This window comes from Syngnathus floridae, chromosome 13 (genome assembly GCF_059516105.1).
Source record: "Syngnathus floridae isolate MCC-2025c chromosome 13, RoL_Sflo_1.0, whole genome shotgun sequence".
Lineage (NCBI taxonomy): Eukaryota > Metazoa > Chordata > Actinopteri > Syngnathiformes > Syngnathidae > Syngnathus > Syngnathus floridae.
The window spans coordinates 9,838,302-9,855,925 of record NC_142425.1 but is presented as its reverse complement, the minus strand read 5'-3'; the positions used below and the strand labels follow the sequence as shown (position 1 = coordinate 9,855,925).

At 45.0% G+C, this 17,624-nt stretch overlaps 1 protein-coding gene across 4 annotated transcripts; it reads left to right on the top strand.

Annotated features, from left to right (window-relative positions):
* The first annotated feature begins 971 nt into the window (after positions 1-971).
* Positions 972-17,529, top strand: dot1l (DOT1-like histone H3K79 methyltransferase). 4 transcript variants are annotated; one of them, XM_088393950.1, is made up of 29 exons: positions 972-1,591; positions 5,069-5,112; positions 5,207-5,281; positions 5,400-5,463; positions 5,590-5,818; positions 5,889-5,983; positions 6,140-6,202; positions 6,280-6,335; positions 6,420-6,499; positions 6,597-6,665; positions 6,758-6,864; positions 7,028-7,069; positions 7,153-7,248; positions 7,342-7,555; positions 7,635-7,748; positions 7,830-7,921; positions 8,082-8,183; positions 8,401-8,538; positions 8,743-8,868; positions 8,999-9,435; positions 9,504-9,603; positions 9,675-9,824; positions 9,903-9,945; positions 10,155-10,762; positions 10,824-11,029; positions 11,144-11,217; positions 11,581-12,249; positions 13,022-13,688; positions 14,174-17,529. In XM_088393950.1, the coding sequence occupies exons 1-28, from the start codon at positions 1,511-1,513 to the stop codon at positions 13,561-13,563; spliced, it is 4,716 nt and encodes a 1,571-aa protein (XP_088250076.1). In that variant the 5' UTR covers positions 972-1,510; the 3' UTR covers positions 13,564-13,688; positions 14,174-17,529. The 4 variants fall into 4 exon arrangements, with proteins under 4 accessions (XP_088250076.1, XP_088250075.1, XP_088250078.1 ...); XM_088393949.1 differs by having other exon boundaries at positions 974-1,591; positions 7,339-7,555; XM_088393952.1 differs by lacking the exons at positions 13,022-13,688; positions 14,174-17,529 and having other exon boundaries at positions 980-1,591; positions 7,339-7,555; positions 11,581-11,719; positions 11,790-12,102.
* The last annotated feature ends 95 nt before the right edge of the window (positions 17,530-17,624 follow it).

Below are 17,624 nucleotides of genomic sequence, written 5' to 3'. Positions count from 1 at the left end.
GATCCCCTGGCATTGCACCAAAGCCAGCAAGAGACTTGAGGTGTAATCTGACACGGCGTTGAAGGATTTCAGAATTCCACAAGGCCGCCGTTGCTCCACTTGGCGTGAGTCTCGTGTTATGCTGCTACTGGCTTGCACCCCAAAGTTGGCCTCATGCTGCACAGCTCGGGTGAGGGAGGAGGGATGCGGTCAGTGGGTTCGTCGTGGCACCCCCTGCCATGCCTCCCCCATACCGTATATGCTGACATTTTTCTACTCGTATGGAAACCGCTGGAACGACCCCCCCCCCCTTTCCACTCACTAGGTTTTATTTTTCTGACTGGATTTAATTTGCTGTGACACCCGCGGGAGTAACGGAATCAAGTTTAGTACGAGGTGTAGATGGGGGACAGAAATGCCAAAAGTATTTTTTCATAGTTTCACCATTTTATTATGTTTATCTACTATATGTGTGTCTGTGTTGGCAATCTAATTAAAGATCCAGGAAGGCCTTGTCAAACATTTTGATTTGAATTGGGATTGTGTGTGCTTTATTTTTGTTTTTGGAAGAATTGGTGACATTTGCAGGCTTATTTTGTCATAATGCTGTCAGAATGTTTTCTGATTGTGTCAGCATATGATGAATAATACTGACAATATCTGGGAAGTATTTGTCAAGCCTTTTCATTGAAGGTGTGACTTGATGTGGTTTGTTGCAACTAGATTTTTAAGAGTTTAATGAAACTACTTTGATTTGAAGTCTTTCAGTCATTGGTTCCCTTGAAAGTGGTTTGTTTTTTAATTTGTTACTACATAATTATGAGTAATTTTCCCTGCTTGGTGATCAAGAAAGTCTTATCTTATTCAAACACAGTTTAATGTATGATTTTTTTTTTTTTCTTAGCAGAACTGTACTGGTCGCTCACAAATGTTCAAATTTAATGTTGGAGTTCTTAGAAAATGTTTCACTGGAACAATTTCCAGATGAGCTTTGTGACGTTCCAGCGCTATCACGTGATCACGTCAACTGTTGCTGAGTGACGTTCTGCCTTTAAGATAATTTTACGTATTTTTTTTTTTTATATATTTGTATTGTTGGGACTCGTCAAGAACTTGACTGTGTGGGGACTTGCCGGGCAAAAATATATATTTTTTGTCAAAGTGGCACAAGCCATTCGCTGTCATGGTTCCCCGACCTCAAATCGCCATCCCCTTCGGTGACGTCACCCTCCCCTGTGTGTGTGGCCTCCTGCCATAGTTTTTCAATGCCGGGCAAGATGGCGGCCACACAGGAGCGGTGTTATTGCCAGTGGTCATAAAGGGAGCATTTTATTGAAAAATCGAAACCAAGTCAGACGTTACATTGCGCTAGTTCCACGACTCGACGCCTGTTTGGGCGGGCATTTTTTGTTTTTTTTCTTGAAAACACGCTTTGACCCATCTCAACATGTTCACGTTGTAGCTCGCGGACAGCAGTCTACCAGCTAGCCTAGCTCGCTAGCCGTAAACCCAAGCCGCCGTCAAGTGGAGAATGGGAGAAAAGCTGGAGCTCAGGCTCAAATCTCCGGTTGGAGCTGAAGCCGCTGGATACCCTTGGCCCTTACCGGTTTACGTAAGTGTTATTTGTCAACGTACCTCGGAATAGAAGTTTATTTCGTATATGTGTGTTTTGGCTTTGTTACCTAGCCCCCGGTGCTAGCCACTTCCGAGCTCGGGCATGCTAGAGTGCTTAGGACAGCCCTGGTATGTCAACTTAGGACCTGGGCACGCGTTTACCTTGTGTCACCTTATCTCGTAATGTTGTCATGTTGATTAGAGCACTGGTTCTGCAACTGGAGTCAGAGAGTCGTAACTTATTAATAATTTGCAATACATTGGGTATTTTGTTCAAGTGGCACTAATAAACATACTAAACCAATTTCTCCTTCCTTTCCCAAGCTCTCAGCCAGCTCTGGTGGCATAAATCTGTCATCCCTGCATGCATCTTTATTTGTTCTACTTCAGTTATCTAATACAGTTGCAAAGGTGGTGCAAGGCAGCCAATGTACTTTAAGTAGCAACGTGATAAGAGTTCTTAAAAATGACAAACCCGTGCCACAAGATGAGTCAGTTTTGTTGTATATTTGTATTTTGTCACCAAAAGCTTCTTCTCAGTCTTGTTTTGTGGTTTCATATTTTGAGGTGTCACTAAGTAAAGCTAAAAAAAAATACATTATGGCGTCAAAGTTGGTGTTTACACAAAGCCTTGTTTCTTCCACTTTACATTTTCAACAGAGAACATTTAGATGCTCTTGTTTTCTTCTTAATGCATTGCTGAGATGTTTGATCGGGATTCTAATCAGCAGATAGTCAAAACAAAGTCACTCGGGTGCCAAAAACATGTTTGCGTCACTTTGGGCGTTATTACACAACAAATGTCAATCCAATCTCAGACTGGCACTTGGTTAATGTTTCTGACAGATTTGCAATTGTGCATGCATTGAAGGCTTGTTTGTATGTCGTCAAATGTTTGCGTCATTAAAATAGGTGCACATGCATATGCTGCTCTCATGCAGGCATATACATTTGTTTTTGCGTAGACTGAACATCTGTTTCTACTCAACACACAGTGGCATGGCTGTTTTTGTCCTTAAGGCTGGATTTACACTGACAATCCCCTCTTAAATGCCTATATTTGGCACCCATTGAGTAATCACAAAACACACAAAATGTGCACGTAGGTATTATGTTGCCTTGTTGTCATCACATTATCGATTTTTCAATCACTCGATTAATCGTTGCAGTTTAAATTTAGCACAAGACATATAGTGATAACTTGGCCCAGTCTTACTTTCACTGATGATCAAACATCCTAAAAGCAGTTGACAGCCATTGGTGTGCTCATTGTCTCGAAGAGGCGGAAAAGGAAGCGGTTGTCTTACATTCTGAGCGAAACTTGTGAACTGTGCTTCTATTCTGTAGTGATTGCGGTGAGACAGTGAGCAGTAACTAAAAAAAAAATACTCTGGAAAGTCTCAGAATACCCGAGAGGCGGGGGGGAGGGGGGTTCTTCTCTTAACGTTTCCTTTCCGCCTACACCGATAAGTACGGAAACGGAGTGGTGGCAATCATCCACTCCAGGCTGTAAACGTTGACCCTCCCTTTTTACGTTACTGATAGCACTCTCCGAACTGCCCTGGACCGCCTCACCCGCTTCTTTTTGTTGTGGCCTGCATGAATACACACACGCACACACACAAGAACAAGCATGGCAGGAATTTGCGATACGCTCATGCCTGTGTCATGTCATTGAAGCGCACCCCCATCTGTTTTTAAAGGGGCGAGACTTCCTCTCTCCTCCCCATGTCCATATGGTCCACACCACAGAGGGCAGGGTGGAAGTAGCAGTTGCATTCCCAAGTTCTTTTTTTTTTTTTTTTTGTAAATGTCAGCTAATGGCAATCGATTCCACTCCACGACAGATGATTGCATCACTCTCACGCACACTGCATGGGTGCAGTGTTGAAAGCATTTTCCACACACACAACAAGACTATTATGTTGTAGTACAAGGCAAGCTCTTAGCAACCTCTTTGGACGCCCACGCGTGGCGACATGACATTGACAGAATTCATTGTTAGTCGCTTGTGAGCGAGGGAAATGAAAGAAAGGCAAGTGGGTTGATTTGCAGCGTGACTTTTGGAGGGTTCGAATGTAAACCAGTAAAACAACAAAAACTGAAACTCTCTAATGGCAGCACTGAAGTCATACCGTTTACTTGACGTCACTTCCAGCGTACATTCTTCTCGATCTGCTCGTTCAAATGAGGTTTTCCCCAGTGTCATGCGTGACTGTGGTTTGTCAGAGCTTTCTGCAACTTTTGCTCCGAGTCCAAATCCCACGACTTTTCTGTTGGCCCTCTTAAGGAAAGTTCAGTTCAACTGAGGTAAACACGCAGACGGAACAAAAGGTCTTTCCAGGACAAAGCGTACATTATCGGTTACTGTGGAGCTGATGCCACGTGATTTAATGGTTCCCTGAAGGCTTAATGCCACCGCCGCCGTCACCCTCACGCCTGTTCATTTGTATGGCTGTGAACACAATATAGAGTGAGATAGAAGAGTGTCTCCCTCTCGCTCCGGTTTATTTTTAGCCTCGGCTCTGTGCTGGTGTTGCTGTGCGATCATGTGACTTCCCTCATGTGGCATCCTGCACACATACCCAATATGTATTTATGTCCCGTCTCGGGGTGGGGCTTGCTCGTAAGATAGCCGGTCGTTATGGTGATAATTTACTGCGCCTTTCCTGCACGTTTTTGAAAGTGTGCGCGCGCAGCTCGCCGAGTGTTTGGCGGGCAGTATTGCGCGGGAAGCCGCAGCCTGTGTGCGAGCTGCTAGCCCACGCCGCAGAACAGCTGAGAAACTTTCCCCTCAACGCCTGGGCGTCCTTCACCGTCACTCCACTCTGCCTCGCTTTCTTTTCTTTCACCTCACACGTTCTCCTTCCCTGAGTTCCCTCCACCAGGAAGGGCACCGCAGTGTGAGCGGGGAAAGTGGGTCAGTGGGTCAGCTCGGGCTAACGCTGCAACTCCAGCGTCCCGCACTGCAGTCAAGCCCTGCAGCTGCAACAGTTTCAGTGAAGATATCCGAGGACACCAGGATGCTATTTTAAAACACATGAAGGAAAGATTAGATGGAGAGAAGAAAAGGTTTTTTTTGTCAGGTGTTTCCTCCCACATCAAAACATGGTTTTATTTAAATAGCCCTTAAATGTCTGACTGGTGACCAGGTCCTCTTCCCCAAATTCCGCTAGGCTAGGCTATAATATGCAATCCATCCCCGAATATATCCAGCCATGTTTGTGTTGGACTCGCTACGTTGCAGCAAGTGTGTAACGACCGAGAAAAGCAAGCACGGCGTTTGTAATCATGAAGTCATTTCCTATTAAGGGCCTTGTGAGTAATGACACGAGGTGCAAGAGTGTACGCATGTGTAATCCTGTTCAGTTACAGCTCATTTCTAAAGTGGTTATTTGTCATTCATTGTGTGGTCCCCCCCTTTACTGTATATCTCAATTTGCAGGCACGTTATTACAGTAAATTCTCTTTCCAGGATAAACACCACGATGCTGCCCATGAAATCATCGAGACCATTCGGTAAGTGTCGCCCTGACTCAACATGAACACATTTGTTTTTTTTATTGCTGATGTGTGTCATTTTGTGACTAAATTGTGCGTGTTTTCCCCCAAGGTGGGTGTGTGAGGAGATTCCGGACCTCAAGCTGGCAATGGAGAACTATGTGCTCATTGACTATGACACCAAGAGGTGAGTCTCACAATGACACACGAAATATCACTTCAGTGCATGTCGTGATGTTGAATTTCTGCTCCACGAATCCCAAAATGATGATTCGACTCTATTTTTGTTGTTTTAATTGAAACAGTTACGAGAGTATGCAACGACTGTGTGACAAATACAACAGGGCCATTGACAGCATTCACCAGCTGGTAAGCACCAAGTTCATTCAATTTGAAATGAATCCAAGAGAGATCCGACCAGAACTGTTTATTGGAGTTTTGATGAAATGAAGGTCATTTGTGCGCTCTGCTAACCATAATGGATTTGTTGTCTAGTGGAAAGGGACCACCCAGCCCATGAAGTTGAACAAGCGCCCTTCCAACGGGCTCCTGCGACACATCCTCCAGCAGGTGTACAACCACTCGGTGACCGACCCGGAGAAGCTCAACAACTACGAACCCTTCTCGCCCGAGGTTTACGGAGAGACCTCCTTCGACCTGGTGGCGCAGATTATCGACGAGATGGAAATGATGGAGGACGACACCTTCGTGGATCTCGGCAGCGGTAAGCCGACCGCGCGGCCGCATAACATCCCGCTGCGGTTGTCCGAATGTCAAATGTTTGCGATGTGCAGGCGTGGGGCAGGTCGTCCTGCAGGTTGCTGCGGCGACCAACTGCAAACACTACTACGGCGTAGAGAAAGCAGACATTCCAGCAACCTATGCAGAGGTAATACACAACTCAGAACACTTTATAGTTCTTTTTGAATGATCCGCGAAAGACTGGTCACCAGTCGGGAGCGTACCTCTTCTTAAGGCTCACCTTTTTTATTTTTTTATTTTACTTGCCATATTTGTGTCGTCATCTTGATGTTACTTCTTCCAGTCCATGGATAAAGAATTTAAAAAGTGGATGAAATGGTATGGGAAGAAACACGGGGAGTACACTGTAAGTTGTGTTCACAATTCTAAACTTGTGTCGCTCTTCGGACGCTCATGTAATCTTCCTTGTTTTTTTACGTTTAGCTGGAAAGAGGAGATTTTCTGTCCGAAGAATGGAAAGAAAGGATCGCTACCACAAGGTTGACATGAACAAAAAGTCTGAAATGCTTCATTGACAAATGTTTCTGATTTCTAACACTGGTTACGTCTTCCCTCTTTTGCAGTATTATTTTTGTGAATAATTTTGCCTTTGGTCCAGAGGTAGATCACCAACTGAAGGAACGTTTTGCTAACATGAAGGAAGGTTAGTAGCTTTCTTTTTTTTTTTGTTCACAAAAAGTACTCATTTTTGTTTCGCATTTTTGTATTTTATTAAATGCTTACTCTACTTTATTTCTCAGGTGGAAAAATTGTATCCTCCAAACCATTTGCACCTTTAAACTTTCGAATAAACAGCCGAAACTTGAGCGGTAAGTGCCACCCTTTTGCGTTTGACCACATCATCTCCTGATCAATCAGCGATTCGTCCGATCACCTTGACGCTCCTTTCTGTCGCCCGCAGATATAGGCACAATAATGCGTGTGGTCGAGCTCTCGCCGCTGAGAGGCTCCGTGTCCTGGACGGGAAAGCCGGTCTCCTACTACCTGCACACCATAGACCGCACCATAGTAAGGAGAACTGTTTTACACCCGACAAATATAACATTTCCCTTTTCAAATTGTAACACTTAAGCCAATGTGTAATAAACTAGTCAAAGTATTCATGGTTAATTGATTGATTGCTCATTTGGGAAAAATGATTTCAAATGATTCTTTTGTCCCTGATTTTCAGCTTGAAAACTACTTTGCCAGTCTAAAAAATCCTAAACTCAGGGTAAGCACTGATATTCACCCTCTGTTTCTGTGCTGCAGCAATTATTCCAATTTGTGTCCAATTCTTACAATCTCTCAATGCAGGAAGAGCAAGAGGCAGCCCGGCGACGTCAGCAGAAAGATACTAAGGACAGCAAAAGCAATAGCACCACACCCACCAAAACTCGGGACCAAAACAAGGTAGCATGGGGTGTCATTGTTGTGGCAGTACTCCAACTTTTTTTTCTTTCCTGTGCATTATTAGGAATTATATTATATTTGCTATTCCAGCAGGATTCCTGTGGGGAGGAGGAGCGTCTCCCTTTGGTGCCTGTGGCCAAGCCCCCCGCCAAACCCCGGCAAACAAAACTGCTGGCCAAGGGTCGCAAGCTGAACAACAAGAAAAGGGGTCGACCCAAGAAGGCGGCGCCAGCTGCCGACAAGAAAAAGACCCAGAGCGCGTTGGATCTGCTGCACGCCAAGACTCTTTCTGCAGCACCACCTCAGGGTCAGCGGAGCCAAACACTCCACATAATTGCTGTGTGTAGCTTTCAGACTCGTGTGACGTGTGCTTGTCGTGTGCGTAGATGCATACTTGCAACCGCGGAGTCCCTTCTACCAACTACCTCCAAAGCTTCAGCACTATCCAGCCAATCAACTGCTGCTGAGCCCAACCCCTCCCGGTCTGCAACACTTGCTAGGTAAGCCGAGGACAACTGTGAATCCGGACCAGTATTTTCCATGAACTCATCTAACCTTTTTGATTGTGTAACCGACAACAGATAGCATCAAAGTTCAATACCTCCAGTTTATGGCCTACATGAAGACTCCTCAGTATCAATCCAATCTGCAACAGCTTGTAGAGCAGGAGAAGGTAATTTATGGCTGCATTGTTTTTTTTTTCCCCAGGTCTTAAACTAAACCAATTTTTTTAAATAATCTACTTGGTCCAAAATGGCTGGTGGACGAGACAGGCGGCTTCGTGAGTCAACTGTTTGTCCATCTTAAATCTGTGTTTGTTTTTTTGTCTTCAGCAAAAACACAGGGATTTATCCGTGCAGGCGGAGCAGCTCCATTCCATCTGTCAGACTCACAAGGACAAAATCAAAGGTCTCTTTCAGAACAAACTGGATGAGGTGAGTGCCACCCACGTTTGATGTGTTTTTTTTCTGAAATCTTTGATCCAACTCTAAATTTTACAAGCTCTGACCTTCAAGTGTTGTGTAGTTTCTTCTTTGCAAGTAAACGTGACACAAACCCACGTGCCGCATCACAGTGTTGTCATCAAGGACACTCTTGTCTGACACATTGAATAGTCATGGTGTTTTTTTGTGTGTGTGTGGTGTTGGTTAGCTGGGAGTGAAAGCTCTCACTGTGGAGGACCTGCTGCAGGCACAGAAGGAGATATCGGCCCACAACCATCAGCTGAAAGAGCAGACCAAACAGCTAGAGCGAGACATGGCTTTGCTGCGAGATCACAGCGTGCTGCTGGTGAGACATCACTGCTGCTGCCAAGTTGCTTTCCATTTCCCATTTCAGTTATACAAGTTGATGCTTGGAGGCTGGATTTTCACTGCATGGGTCAAATGAAGACACAATTGCTTTTTGCGTCATTAAACCGGTCTGCTGTGTCAAGCTGGCTTTAAAGTTGTGTATTTGCTATTCTGTATGATTGAAACCGAATTTGGGTTGCAGCTAAAGTCTCGATGTGAGGAGCTGAAGTTGGATTGGGGCTCGTTGTGTCTGGAGAGTCTGCTGAAGGAGAAGCTGGCCCTTCGGAGACAGATCTCTGAGAAGCAGAGGCACTGCTTGGAGTTGCAGGTAGGACATAATTTTTTTTGTTTTTATAACTTCTAGCTGTTCTGTGGATAATGTTCTTTGTCATGTCAGCATTTTAGTGATACATTCTTGGCCTATTGAAAGATGTCATGGCTCCCTCTGGTGTTTATAGATCAGCATTGTGGAGCTGGAGAAAAGTCAAAGGCAACAGGAGCTTCTTCAGCTCAAATCATACAGCCCTCATGAAGGCTCCCCGTACCGCAAGAACCAAGAATCCCGTTCGTCCGCCGACATGGACTCCTCCAAGTTCGGCCTGTCCTCAGTCCCAGCTGTCAACGGCATAAGCCCAGAACGCGCTATCAACGGTACCGGCTCACCCTCTTTCGAGCGCGGGAACACCAAGACGGAGCTTCTTTCGCGCTATCTGCCAATCTCTCCTGACCACGACGTTGCGGTAGCCATGCCGGAGGCTCGACAGAGGCAGCACGTCTCCCACGCTCTTCCCGACTACACGCGCTTTTCCCCCGCCAAAATTGCCTTGCGCAGGCACCTCAACCAAGAACCCACAGCCGCCGGCCACTTAAGAGGCCCCGGGCTGCCCACGCACAGGTGCGTGAAACCGCTAAAAGCTCCTGAAGCTTGGTGATTTGTTATAACACTATCATGTTCTACTTTAGAGGGGAAATGGGTGGCCTTAACTCCCCTCTCGGAGCCAAGCAGGGCAGCCCTTCCCCTCATGCATTGGATGCCCAGAATACTCCAAAAAGCACTGAGAGGGTAATTGATTTTTTTGTGGTGTGCACGTGGGGTGTTCTTCTGCTTTCTAAAGAGTCTTTTCCTCCCTTCAGGGTGGAAAAGAGAAGAGTCCATCTGTTCCGGCAGACAGCAGTATCACAAGCCTTCCAATAAGTATTCCACTGAGCACTGTTCACCCAAGCAAACTTCCAGTCAGCATTCCACTCGCCAGCGTGGTGCTGCCCAGTCGTGCTGAGAGACTGGTGGGTATTGACAATGTACTAAAAGCTTTCACTCTTTTATTCGGCATCACAATATGCTGTTTTTGTGCGGCGTTGCAGAGAAGCACTCCTAGTCCTGTGTCTCAGACCAGCCAAGTTAATGGTAAGGCTTCTGAATGTTTCATTTGATTACAAATGTTGTCACGCAGCACAAGAAGGCCCTTTCAGTTACATCTTTTTCATTCCATTATTTGATATGGCATAGATTTAATTTTATCCAAATATTTACTGTATTTTTTTTTTACTTCAATACTGCGTACTGTAAGTATAAATACATTTATCTATTTTTTCTATTTTTATGTTTTCCTCTAGGATATTCATCTAGCTCAGGGCTCATGAATGGAGGTCCCCACCCAGAGGAACAAAATGGTGCTTCTTCATCGCCTCCACACACAAACACGCCTCTGGCGGGACCCATGAGCAGAGGAGGTCCAATCCAGAGCCCCCCACTCAGCACCGGAGGGGTTCTTCATTATGCAGACGGACCCCCAAGGATCGTTTCAGAAGACGGCCAGGAACGCCAAGAGACCGAGTCGGACACTGAGCCCCAGGACAATGAACTGCGGAGGAGAATCTTTTTCTCTTCTTCCTCCTCCTCCTCTTCCTCATCATCGGGCAGTGGTGGGTTGCGCCTCCACCTTCACGCCGGCAGCTCCACCAAGCAGGGATACCACAGTAACCACGGAAACCCCAACCACCAGTCACCCGGCACGCAGCGCGCACACACGCCCCCCACGCACACGTCGGCATCGTCACACTCCACGCACGGCCTCGCTCCTCAAGACGGACGCAAGCGAGGGAGGCGGAAGCGCGGCTCCACGGGGGCCGTCGCTGCCACCGGCTCACCAAAGAGGAGGTCCTTCCCCGGCGTCAGTGCAAACAACCACTCCTCCGGGTCCCCACTCAACATTAATTCCATGGTGCGTCACCTAACGACAAATATTTAACCTTCAAGTGTGACTTTACAACTGTCGTCAACAGGTGAACAACATCAACCAGCCCCTGGAGATCGCGGCCATCTCCTCGCCGGAGCAATCGAGCCGCAGCCCCAGCGCGCCAACCCCGAACCAACCTCCAATTCTGAAGAGGGAGCGTCCCCTGGAGGTCAACGGCACTGCTCGTTACTCCTCCGCCCCCAGCACTGATGATGAGGACTCAGGATACCCGGTTGATACCACCAACTCACGGTAATGCTATTAAAACCTGTCATCTTTCAGAGCTGAGAAATAAAATAAATTTAAAAGTGGATCTTGCATTTCGCTTCATTTATATGTATTATTTTTTTCTCTTTTCTCTTTTAGGATTGAAAGGAAAATTGCTACGATATCCTTGGAGAACAGAGATGGAGCCAGTAGACTCGGAGATGGTGATAGAGGTAATGAACAATGCAGAATTTGTTTTCAGAATTAAAAAAGAAAACAACCGTTTTAAAAACATACCATTAGCTTATACGAGAGTATAAAGAAAAAAAGAATAAAGAACTAAGCGATCAATTGTTACGTAAAAATAGGGTAGAAATGCAGAATAGCTTGCTCAAGGACACATTTCTAAAATTAAGTCGCTAACTGTGATTAACTTGGTTATTAAACTTTAAATTTGATGGGTGGGAAACCGGACAAGCACTCCAGAGCCCCAAGTATTAGTGTGAAAGCAATTAAAAAGTCAATACTGCACTTGTCTCCATTAGAATGATATATTTGATTGCATCTTCACGTTCCTCTTCCTGTGTGTTCCCTAGGCAGGAAATCAGGCAGCAGCAGCGGTAACAGCACAGGCAGCGAGGCCTCCTCCTCTTCCTCGTCATTGTCCTCCACAAGCAAATGGAAGTCAACCTTTTCACCCATTTCGGACCCCAAGCAACCCAACTCCGACCTGAGGCAAGGGGGCTCTCCGTTTGCTATGGGAGGCTCAAACTCGGACGCTGATTACAAACAACACCATCAACAGCCCAGGAAGGGAAGCGACGGAGAGTTGTCCAGCTACACGAATCCCAACCCTTTCCTCAGCCAAGAAGCCAACAACAGAAGCGCTGGTAGCGGAGGAGGGCAGGCGGGAGGCAGTTCAGACCCCCGCCAGGTTTTACAGAAGCAGAAGGCCCCTCGGGACTGGGAGCTAAAGACGAGCGGCGGCCACTCAAGTCAGAACATTTTCATAGCTGCGGCCGCCAGCAGCGGCGCAGGCATCCTGAGCGGCAAAATCGGCGGCAGCCCCGTCACCGTTTCGACGGGATCTTCCGTGGGTCAGTACCTGGGCTCTCAGTTCCCACTCGGAGGGGCCTCGGTCTTACAGTCGTTGTTCGGGGCTCAGACGGGAAGCTCCGGCGCGAGCGCCAACACACGGCTGGTCAACGGACACTCTGGCCTGGGCAGCTTCTCTAGCGCTGGGCTTGCAGGCGGGGCAGCAGGAGGTGAGTAAATACTGTTGATTTATTTGGTTCTTCCCAGTCTTAACATCATTAAACAGTCAGAGTGAGGGATAGCGATAGCCTCTCTGTGAAAGGGAAGAAAACAGATCTGCTAACAGTGAGGTAAGTGGAGGGCCAAGCTGTTGCTGCTACCACTGGCTGTCTGTGCTGCCGTGCTTTGACTGGCTGCTTAGCAAACACCCTTGGAAAATGCTCCAGGAAAAAACAAACAAACAAACATTACAATCAATTGAATCTGACTGAAAGTTATGATGGCCTTTTTTGTCATTTTCTGTGGGTGTATTTCGGTAGCTGTTTGTCAGAGTCATTTCACTTGCACACTAAAAACAATCGGAAACCTTTTGAAATAGTCTTGAATTAAGGTCATGCTCCCCATTGACACAAATTGGAAAATTTTACTTTTTTTTGTCCCCCGGTATGGGTTGAAATGAAATTTAATCCAGAACTAAGTAAAAATGCACTATTATGAACTAATAAAGCAAAAGCTTTATCCGACTCCAAAGACCCAACTGTCTGTATACAGCGATGTAGTTAAACAGTCAATATTCAAAGCGCAATATGTCAACTGTAAAGCTAGTAACCTAGTTTAAACGGAAGCAGTGCTTTGACTCTGTTTTGCTTTATGTGTGCTTGTCTGGAGACTCGCTTGGCGCTACTTGGCTCAGCCCTCGCTTCTCTCTTTCCCCCCCACCCCCTTCTTTGCTACTTGTATCTGCTTCCCTGCTCCCTCCATTTCTCGCTATATGATTTGCAGGTACCTTTCACCACGCGGTTCCCTCTGTGTCCTCGCATCATCAGTTTGGGGCGTCGCTGCCCCCTTCTGGAGGCCTTGGCTCTCTGCTCAGTCTCTCCTCCTCGCAACCCGCTTCCGCACCCTCGCCTCTCCCTCCCTGCCCGTCGCAGGCCCAGCATAGTCGCACCCAGTCGGTGCTGCACAGCCCCTCCCCTCCCACGCTGTCTCTGCCCCCTCCGCCGCCCCTGCACAGCGCCCCCTCCTCCACAGCGCCACCCCCGCCCGTCAACCCCCCATCGCGTCTCCCGCATTCCTCGCTTCATCACCAGAGGGTGCACACCCTCACTGTCTCCTCCTCTTCCTCGTCTGTCGTCCTCTCTGCCACCTCTTCTTCCTCTTTGTCGTCTTCCGCGTCTCGCCCATACGCAGTCCACTACTCCCCCCGCTTGCCCCCGCCACCGCCGCCTCCCGCCAGCAGCTCAGGTGGTGGCGGGAGTATGCGGAGGACTCAGCATGGCATCTTCACCACCACCACCCCGCTCCCCGGCTCCCGACCGAGATAGGTTGTGGGGGTGAGGGAATAGGGGGAAGGTGGTTTTGCGGGCAATCAGAGAAAGAGAGCGAGAGAGAGAGAGACAGAGGGAACAAGAAAGAGACTTATAGGGAGTCACTGTTCTAAATGAGCAAGGTAAGTTAATCCTGCAATATTAGAAAGGAAATTATTGTTGAGTATGACAGGATGTTTGCCCCTCTTTCACTTCCTCGTTCCGGGTTTGGGTCGATGTTGCAGCAATTCATTTTCCACCCCTGCATACTAGCAGTGTAGCACTCGCCTATTCAGTTTTTTGTCAATATATTGTCATGAACTATTTAAAAAAAAAAAATGCTGACCCTCGTTTTACTTATTGGACAGCTATCCCTTCATATCTACTGCCACCTAGTGGAATAGAATGGAAATGTGCATTCCTCACAAAACATGCAGCAAATAATTTTGGATAAAATAAGTGAAATTTGGTTAGTAGCTAAGGGAACAACGGGCTATGCTAGACTCGACCACTTGCATACTAAAAATAAACAAATAAGTTGAACCATGCATTAGAATAGGGGCAATTTACTTGTCTGTTTTCATGGTGAAATGATTAAATGCATCTTTTGTTTTGTTTGGCCTTTCAGGTAATTGCTGAAAACTACCTCAACATAAAAAAAAAAAAAAACCTATGCAAACGTTCAAGTGTGGACCCAAGGCACTCTGCTCCTCACTCACTGGTGCTTTAATACGTCGTCTATACTACCAAGACCGTCTCCAAGACCGGCCTCTGTACTGGGACTTGCATACACACACACACACACACACACACATGCTGCAGTGATCATCATGAGCAGAATTCAAAGGAACCGGTTGTGTTTCAATGCCAATTGTTGTTCGATACATCTTTTTTTTAGAAAGCAGTCAGAAATGAATTAAAACAGCAAGCACACAACTTCCGATATGACCCGTCCATTGATTTCTGCTCAGCCACTAGCATGTTTTTTTTTTTTTTTTTCTTACATCTGATCTATGAAACAAGATGAGGAAATTCATGTTTTAAGTCCACACTGGATAACAACATACCGTTGCATTTGTAGCATAATGCTTTCGTGTCAGGATCCACCATCTTCACATAAAAAAAAAAAAAATACGGCTGCTTTAAGCTCCTTAATTTCCTAATTAACTGGATCAAAACAATTCCACATTTCCTTTTCTCCTCAGTAACATCAGACTTTTAACATATCAGTGGAGATTACTGACGTCTAAAAAAAAAAAAAAAACGTTTACTTCAACATCCGTTCATATCTGCCTTGTTCTGAAACATTGAAGACCTGAACATGAATCGATATTCTGCTACACAATGGTGCTCCGTGTTCGCTCTCTGTGGCACTGCTGTCGAGTTAAGTGAAGCTAAATCCAGGTAGATAATACAAATAATAATAACGACAGGAAAAAAACAGGCACTGCATGTGTTTCCGTATTTATTATTATTCCATGTTTTTCTAAGTGGCACTACTTTGACAACTTCTCAAAGCAGGATGTTTTTAACCTCTTCTTAAGATGAACTTTGTATATTTATTTGTGCTGCTGGGTGCTGCGGATGAACACAGAGGTTTTACGACTCTAAAATGCGTACACACACACACACAAACACACACACACACTGGGAAGATCTTTTTACCGTTTGCAGCATCTAACTACTGGACTACTTCACACCTTTATTTTTGTGTTGTCTTTTTTGTGTTTGTACTGTGAATATGATTATTTCTCTTGAGTGTACAGTTGTGTTAGATTTATATATTTATGCCCCCCCCCTCTATTTCTCTCTTTTTTTTTCCCTGAAATGTGTTGTACAATGCAATATAGTATGTGATTGTCAGAAAACAATGGTGCTAAATTTGGACCGTGCCTGATACTATTTATTCTTCCAGTGAAAAAGCATCTCCCCCAAAAAAAACAAAGGCGACATAGAGTGCTGTATACGGGGATTTATTTATTTTTTGTAAATTCCCCTTATTTGGCCTTTAATTTCTTCTATTTAATATTGTATTGGAGTGTACAACACTTGGATAAACAACATTCAGTGAAAACAAAAAAAAAAACACTGTTTTGTACAAAAGCGCCAACGCAAAGCTATATTTAATATGTAATTATGTATGTTTAAATATATATATATGAGGAAAAAAAATCTATCGGTGCTGCATTGTGATTCCCACATTCAGTCTTCAGCCACCACATGACCTTAACAAACATGGCGGCACACGACGTGCCCAGGTGCTGTGGCGGAGCGACCACGACGGGATGTTTTCCTGTACTTTTTTTTGTTTTCTTTTCTTAAACTCTGCAGGAACAAAACAGACAGATGGTGCTTCTCTTTTTAAAAATACAATTGAACAATTAATGGTGCAAACAAAGCGACGTGTCTTACAGATAAAGCCCATCTTGTAGATTTGGTGGGTACTGCCAGAGCCACGCTTGTTTTGGAGTGTGTTCGTGACTCCTGTTTGATCGCGATTGCTGACTGGTGTGGTGGTGAACCAACCGGTGGTCCGTAGGCCACAGAAATACAACCCAGGAATACTCAATGCTCAAAAAAAGATTGTTGGGCTTTTGATGGAAATTAGAGGTTCCCCACCACATCTTAGTCTGTTTGTCACCAGCACTGAGTTTTTTTTTTTTTGTTAAATCAGTGTGTCATTTCTGTCATATCTCTGCGGTCTTACAGATTCCTGTCCTGTTTGTAGAAATGCTAGTCAGTCAAGACAGCTTGGTGCTACTTCACATAAAAAGAGGACGTTTGCAGCTCATTGTTGAAAAACCGTGACGCTTCTGCCATTGTTTCCCTCTCGCCAGGCAGCTTTTCAGGATGTGCACGTGAGAACCTGCTTTTTATCGCAGCTTCCAGACACTTTTTTTTTTGTAACTCAGCCTAACCAAAGGGATGGTGCTTGTTTCTATACCATTTAAATTTTGTTAGCAATTCAAAGGGTGTCAGAATTTTTGTCATGTTTTTGTTTTACAAATAAAAGATTAAAATATATATTAAATTATGTATTTGACATTTATAATCCACCCTTTTCCCAGTATGTGGGCTTTTTATAACCTTATTAAACAAGCCAAGTTAATAATAGACAAAATTATATTTTAAGAAAAATTCAACTTAAATTTTTTTCGATTAAATTTTAATTTGGATAATTGTGTTCATCGTAGTACTAGTATCATCTTTAATTAAAACATCTAGCTGAAATTAACTAATTTTCCCTTTATTTTTATCAGTCTGCTGCACCTCCCTAAGCAAATTTAAAAGTAGTCATATTCAAATATTGTGGTGGCACCATTAAAAAAAAAAGACATCCCAATCCTTGTGCGCGAAAACAAATTTAGTTCTGTTTATTTTGATTATGCAAGACTGCTTCTAAATGACTGTCAAGGAATGATCACATTCCAATAATTGGATGAAACATCTCCGTGCATGTGAATAGCCAACCATTGCTTCCGAGCAATCACACCAGCCAAACACGATCTCAAATAGTTTGATCAGCTTTTATTTTTCAACTCCAAACTAATTCCTGCCAAAGGTCTTAACTCAGGAACTTTTTCTCATGCATCTCCACACTAGGTCCCTTTCTACCTTCAATGACAATCTTCTATTAAAAAAATTAATTAAGCCGGCCTGTGGGCACTTTTGGGTTCTCACTGGCACATCCGTCAAACCTTAGAAAGCTCCGTGAGTTAGTGTAACGTCAAACTTCGAAATGGCGTAGACCTTTTCCGCGTGGTGGTCCTGCACTTTTGTGTGTTGACTTTTTTGTGGGGTGGGAGCAGCTTGGAGGAGGTGCAATGATAGCAAAGCCCGGTTTGTCGTGGAATCGTGTGTGACTAAAGTGTGGTGACGGTGCTTTTATCCTAAGATGTAATCATGACAAATGGAATATTTGTGTTGCTTTTTCCCCCACCTCTGCATTTTATGAATAGTAATAAAAAATTTCTTATGTTTGAATTTTGCTCTCACCTTTCTTCTTGTTGTCTTCCTAACATGTTATTTCTTTTCTATGTATATGTCAATCCAGTGCAGAGAAATTCCCAAGGATGTTA